The 6,806-nt window shown below is 48.3% G+C and overlaps 1 protein-coding gene across 4 annotated transcripts in view; it reads right to left on the bottom strand.

The window, feature by feature from the left end:
• FHL2 (four and a half LIM domains 2) overlaps positions 1 to 6,806 on the bottom strand; it is a 69,045-nt gene that overhangs the window by 729 nt on the left and 61,510 nt on the right. For all 4 annotated transcript variants that reach the window (XM_070573365.1, XM_070573367.1, XM_070573366.1 and 1 more), the window contains one exon: positions 4,165 to 4,351. In XM_070573365.1, the coding sequence (XP_070429466.1) occupies positions 4,165 to 4,351 (187 nt within the window). The remainder of the gene's footprint in view (positions 1 to 4,164; positions 4,352 to 6,806) is intronic.

The following is a 6,806-nucleotide window of genomic DNA, read 5'->3' as shown; positions in this document are numbered from 1 at the left end:
CCTTTGATTCTGTGATATGGGGAGTATGCGTTTCTAGTGGGGCATCCAGGTATAAATCAGGTGTCATGCACAGCCTTGAGGAAGTCATAATCATCAGAAGAACAGATACATAAATTGGCTTCAGAACGGTATGGAAATGCTACAATTTTAAAGAGACTGTTGTGGGTATTTGTTTTCCCACCAGAATGAAACTCCTTGAGTCAGGGAGCTGATTTCCCTTATTCCTTCACTAGGTGCCTCATGTCTGGTCCTCAGTAATTTCATGATTTAATGAATGAAGTGCTAAAGGGAAGGTAGAAGAGGAAAATGTTAATTTTCTCTGGAATGGCCAGGAAAGGCCCCACAAAGAAATGATACCTGGGTGGGGGAGGAGGCGATGGACCTTCTTACAGAGGGACTATCATGAGACACGCTACAGAAGCAGGAACTGCCGCGGTAAGAGTGGGCGGTATAATGAGACTGCTGGAGGAGGGGGCTGCTGAGACAGGAGGGGGCAGGTGGTGAAGACAGGAGGGCACTAGAGAAAGCCATCTTATATTTTAAGCAAGAAAAGTAGGAACTCATTTCAATTCGGGTCTTGACTCTTGTTTGATGACTAAGTCTAATCAAATCTTTAAGGTACACTGGCCGCCTAGCACAGTATAATTGGTTGGTACTGCCACTGAGCCCCCTGAAATAAAATGGAATCAAATAAATGGGGTCATCTTAGAGTTGTAATCGATTTTGGTCAAGTTAGGATCATGAATTCCAATTACAAAGAGTTCTTTCCAAAACAATGGTTCAGTCTACCATGTTAAAAACAAAGCAGCCACACTGACTGCTCCATTTATAATAGTTTGAGGTCGCAGCCAGCGTGAGAAGTCTGTAATGCACCAACAGCTAGGTCTTTAACTTAATTGGCTAGGCTGACATTGGTGTTAAATCCCTTCACGTAGGGGAGACCGTAGAGCTAGACCCCGTCGGCTAGTTAGTGACCAGCCTGGGACTTGAACCAGGTCTTGCAAACATAAGTTCCAGCTCTTTCTAAGGCCACACTACCTCTGCTGCTGATGGAGGATGCGCTAGCAAAGCTTTTCAACTCTCTCTTCCTACACAGCTGAGAGCTTTAAAAGAGTCACAGTGCAGAACCAGCGTTACCGGAATATCGATTGCCTTTCCTAATCCTAGACTTAGAGGGCAGTGAGAGACCTGCGGATCTGGGAGCCCAGGGCCTGGCCCTGAGGCAGAACCAAACCGATGGTTTAGGTCAGTGGGTCTCAAGACTGTCTGCATATTTGAATCACGTGGGAAGCTTTTAAAAATTCTAACACCCAGGTCATAGCTCACACCAGTTAAACCGTGACCCAGGCAGTAGTAATTTTTAAGGTTCCCCAGGTGTTTCGAATGTGCAGCCAAGTTTGAAAGCCAGTAGTTTGGGCAACACTTTAACTTGATTTCAGGGCAGGGGCTGCAGAGCGGTTGGAAGATAGTTGCTTTTCTTCTTAGCACTCTGAGTTAAATGAAAAGCCAAGAAGCTGCTAGGATGCCCCAGCGTTTCCAGCATTCCGTGGTTCTCCTTATTCTCTCCTCTGCTGAGTCCTGCGCCACCGCAGATCTGGGGCAAGGAGGAGCATGGCAGCGAGAGGATGAGGGAGGGTGTCAGTGACAGGAGCTACGCTGGGCAGCTGTCCCGGGGGAGGCCTCCTTTCAGAAGCTCCACTGTTTCCTAGAAATGCCAGCAATGGGGCAAGTGGTAGAAATGGGAGCCAAAGACAGCCCCAGGGGGACAAATCCTCCTAAAGGCAGGATGTGCATGCAGTCACTTCTCATTATTTGAGGTAGTTATTTTCTGTAAAGTCACTGAATTGAATTACCAAATCCTGAGCCACTGTTCCTAAGAGAAAGACAGCATCAGGTTCCTGTGAGCCTCTGGGCACAACATGTTCATCACCCAATCAACACATAACCTTGCTTTACGTCTCTTTCTGTTTAAAGACACCTTATTTCATATGTATGCTGACTCATTAATATTCAACCTGATGACCAACAGCACCATAACTGAAGCCTGAATGAAGCTCATCTAACAAGTATTTTCTCCATGAGGCACATCACAGCCCTCCTGTGCTTAGGAGCATAGCTCTTTAGCACTGTGCTTGGGGGCCTTTTTTAATTTTTTTTTTGGTGAGGAAGATTGTCCCTGAGCTAATATCTGTGCCAATCTTCCTCTATTGTGTATGTGGGGTGCCACCACAGTGTGGATTGACAAGTGATGTGTAGGTCCACACCTGGGATCCAAACCCGTGAACCCTGGGCCAGCGAAGTGGAGTGCAAACTTAACCGCTCCACCGTCGAGCTGGTCCCCGTGGGGGCCATTTTAAACACTGATATTGCCAACAAAAAGCAAAAAAATGCAAAAAGCATGGCACTAAACAGACTGTGAAAAGGACCTTTGTTTATAATACAAGAGTTGAACGGGAAGGCGGAGTGTCACCTGGTTCCACCTCAACTGGGCATGCACGCATTCCCCACTCTGTGCATGTCTGTGAGTGACCGTGAACACCCCACGAGTGCTGACTTTGGAGTTACAAATGTGAGTGAGCAGGCACATTTGCAAATATGGACTCTGAATGATGAGGATCAACTGTATTTATGTGTGAATTAAGCATCTCTGCACATAAAAAGTTGGAAAATACCAACTTCAGATTTATTAATAAAATCATTTAAATTTTGTCAAAGAGAAAAAGAACTAAGTAAGGAACTATTAGAAATTTAATCTAAACTCACACTCTGGCATAATTGATTAGGAATCTGGCAAAAAGCACATTTTAGCTGCAATTTCAAAATTCCCAAGCATAGTCTCTGCATTTCAGAGAATTGACTCTCCTTTTTTGGAGGAAAGTATCATTCTGTTTTTCTAGTGTTGTTTTTTTTTCTCAGTGCTACAATGATAATAACTACTATCAACACACATATCTAATACTTTATATTTAAAAGTGCTTTATGTAGGTTATATTGCTATATAAAGCTTAATTTTATAGACATTTACTTCCACAAAAGTTAACTTTGAAAATAGCATTAAAGATTAATATGTTAGGGCGAAAGACTGCATTTTTCCCTCTAAATGATTCTAAGAGAAATCTGGTGTACAAACAGCTAGGATTGGATGTGTTAACATAGAAAAACTTACACGCTATACTTCTTTTCTTTGTGTTTTAATTTCATTTGGAAACATGATTTCTGGCTTCCACACGAGAGGCTGGGCCTTTCTACATCAGGTGAGTTGGCTGAGTTAGGTGAGCTGGGTTCTAGACCCGAGGGAAACAGTCAGGGACGAGCGCAGAGGGTGTATAAGTGTGTCTGTATGGTTACAGTTACGTGTGAAGCTGCACAGGAGCACCGTCTGGCCTGGCCGCTGTGTTTACACCATGTGTCTGCTGTCTGCCGTTGACAGGGGTCAGCCGATCAATGAATGCACAGAGCCGGAATCCACATCATGGAATTGCTCCTGTGTCGTTACAGAACCCTCACACTCTCCCTCCCAGCCCAGCCACTGATTTCTGTGCAACACGTGGGGAACATTTACAGGACTTCAGTCTGACCAGCCAGCTGCTCTCCACACTGAACTTCTGGCATGTTTACTAGTTCAGTCCAATGCCTGGTCTGCCAGCCAGCCAGATTTGGGGCTCTCACTTTGCCCAACCCTGTGGGGGATATGAAAGAACCACGTAGAACGTTGCCCTCCGCCCTCATAGAGATATGGCTTTGTGGTCGAAAGAACTTTCTAAGATGCTATGGAGCACCTTTAAGAACACGGTACAGCTGCTAAGCTTGGACACGCCAGCTTCATCGTGCTGATGTGGTTGCCATATACTCACAGGCTGCAGTTTTAGAGATAATCCTACCAAAAGCAGAAGCGATAAACCTCCTGAGAACAGGGCCTAGGGTTCTCAGTGATCAGGGGAGCTCGAGGGGAAGTCCTTACCTGCCGAGTGTGCCCACTGTCCCAAGGAGAGGAATGCAGGTAAGCAGGAGTCGGCTCTGCTCGGGACCTTACGAGGCCTAGAGGGTCTAGGTGTGTAATCAAATTCACATGCTGAAATCTTACACCTGTTCAACCTTCAAACGGCTACACCAAGAAGAGCAGGTGGCCGTGCAGGCTGAGTGGGAATCCCACGGGACACTCACCGCTGATGGGGTTGGTGCACCCAGCGCACTTCTTGGCATACAAGTCACAGAAGCAGTTCAGGCAGTAGGCAAACTCGTCTCGGGACGTGAAGCGCTGCCCGGACAGCGGCTTCTTGCAGGCGGTGCACACGAAGCACTCCCTGTGCCACGGCTGCTCCCGGTACGTGACGCCCCCGGTGGTGATGGGCTGCAGGAGGCGAGAGCGAGAGGGTCAGTTTCCCCAGGCGGGGTGGTCTCTGTTCTCAGCACACTTCCTCAGCCCCAGCCATCACCACTGCATGACGCCAGATCCTCATCCAGAAAACGTCCGGTTTTAAAAGTCACGGAGGAACTGCCTTACAGACCGCAGGCACCCCTTCATCACCGCTTCCACATGCTTTCTATCCCTGGCCCTCCCGTTGTCACCCGGCTACTAGGAAGTCTGCTCCCAGCCCCTCGGAGGGATGCTGGGGAAGCTGAGGCGTGGGTGTTGTGGGGCAGCGCTGCTTCCTCACCGCGCACGGAGGGTAAGGATCGGACACGGCATCAAGGAGACTCGGGTTGAATCCTAACCTATCCTGACCAGCCCTGTGCCCGAGTCACCTGTTAAGATCTCTGTGTCCTGGGGGGATCCTCTCAAACACCATTTGCAACTCTGTCTCTCCAGCACTTGTGGTGGAAGAAGGAACAGGCTTAAAAGACAGCGTGGGGTTGGTGCCTGCTGACACTGTCGTGAGGGAACGGGCGTCCTGGAAGGCCCGGAGAAACAGGCCCAAAGCCTCCCTCTCCCCGTCTGAGGTGGAGCGCTCGGGAGCAGAGATGCAACAGATTGTCAGCACACTCGCTTTATCTAGTAGTTGTCCTCTTTTCCCTTTGTCGCTTTCATATTCATTGAAAAAACGGATGAAGGACAGAACTGAGTAGGATATCAGAGGAGTTCAGGTGGGTCTCAGCTTGACCGAAAGATGGCAATGCAAGATGGAGCAGAAACACCTCATGTTAGCACTTTGACGCATTTTATTTTTTTTAACACTGCTATTCATCCTTTAGTCTTTACATAAAGTATAAAAGTCCTCACATAAAGACAGATGTTATTTCCATTTTACAGATGAGTAAACTGAGACCCAGAGAAATCAAGTGACTTGTCTGAGAATTAGCTGGAATCATAGCTAGTTAATGACAAAGCAGGCACTAGAGTTCAGAACTTCCTTCGATCCTGTATTCTTTTCATTAAACTCTAAACCATTAATAATCTTCCTATAAATTTTCCCCCTAGGAACAGAATTTATGCAAAATATCTTGGGTTAAGTTATCTCTGTGGCTATAGAAGGCGCGTATGTGTGAGACGTTTCCTCTGCCTGGAATACACCCCCGCGTCTCCTCCCTCTGGATTCCGTGTCCCCCAGCCCCACCCCACATCACCCAGCTAACTCAGACGTGCCTCGGCACGGCTGTCCCTTTCTCAGAGAACCCTTCCCTAACATCAGCCTGGCCCCGGCTCCTCAGACGAGTGCAGGGCCTTCCTCCAGTATACACTCTGTTAAGACTCTGTTCTCCAAGGCACGCCTGTCGATGAGGACTTGTGTGTCTGACATGGGAGTGCATTTCCACCCAGCACCCAGGAGTGCCCACTCCCCGCTGGGAGGAATGGAAATTTCTGGCATGAGTGCTTTCTTGTGCACTAATGAACACACACAAAGGTATGTGTCCCAGGAGGATGTGTCACCTTTATTTCTGCAACTGAAAAGGACAATGAGGTGGGGCAGAAAACAGAGGAAGAAAGAGTAACTAAAATGAACTTCCTTTCGATCTTGATGAGAAAAGCAAAACAAAACAAAGGGAAGTGAGCAGAGAAGAGGGTTCCTGAGGTAAACACAGGAATGAGAGTGCCATCCAAGGAAGAAGGGATCCACAGTAGATAAATAGGGGAAATATGGAGAAATGGAATTTAAGAGTGAACGTAAAGAAAAACGGAAACGAGACGGAAGGAAACAAGGGAAAGGCTGAAGGAAAGTCAGCAACACGCTGCCCTTTGAAAAGGTGCCTGCGAGGTGGGCCTTCCAGCCGAGGCTGGGCAGCTGCAGGGAGCAGCTCGGCAGGGCCCCCCAGCGACAGAGTGGGGTCAGCAATGGGCAGGAGCCAGGCAATCTCACCAAGTTCTCACCAGGCCTGCCCAGGGCAAAGTCCCCGGTGGAAGGGAGCACCTCAGGAGGCTGGCTCAGGTCCCAACATTGCCGAGACCGTGCGAGAGAGGTCACACTGCAGCAGACGAAGCTGCACTCTCAAGGGCACGGACGGGGGTGGACAGGGTCGGCGGGAGACAGGGCTTCCTGCAGATGCGGCTTCCCTTTGTCCGCTAACCCAACAGAGCCACGACAGGACAGCACATTGGCGATTGGGGCAGTGTGGTTCCTGGGCTGTCCCCTATCCCTGGCTGACGGCTGACCTTTTTTCCTTTCCTTTTCTTCTCACATCCTCCCTCCCTCTCACTAAGTTGAGCAGTTGGTTTCTTGTTTATTCAAGGAGAACAGTGTAACAAAGACAGCTTGGGGACAGTTCTCCTTCCCTTTAGCATCAAGTCATAAACAGGAGCAAAGATTTGGAAATGTTCTAGAAGACGGAAGAGAGAAAGGATTTTTATCTCAGGTCACAACAAGCTCTCA

This window comes from Equus przewalskii, chromosome 14, assembly GCF_037783145.1.
Source record: "Equus przewalskii isolate Varuska chromosome 14, EquPr2, whole genome shotgun sequence".
Classification (NCBI taxonomy): Eukaryota; Metazoa; Chordata; class Mammalia; order Perissodactyla; family Equidae; genus Equus; species Equus przewalskii.
This window is presented reverse-complemented; position numbering and strand designations above follow the sequence as displayed.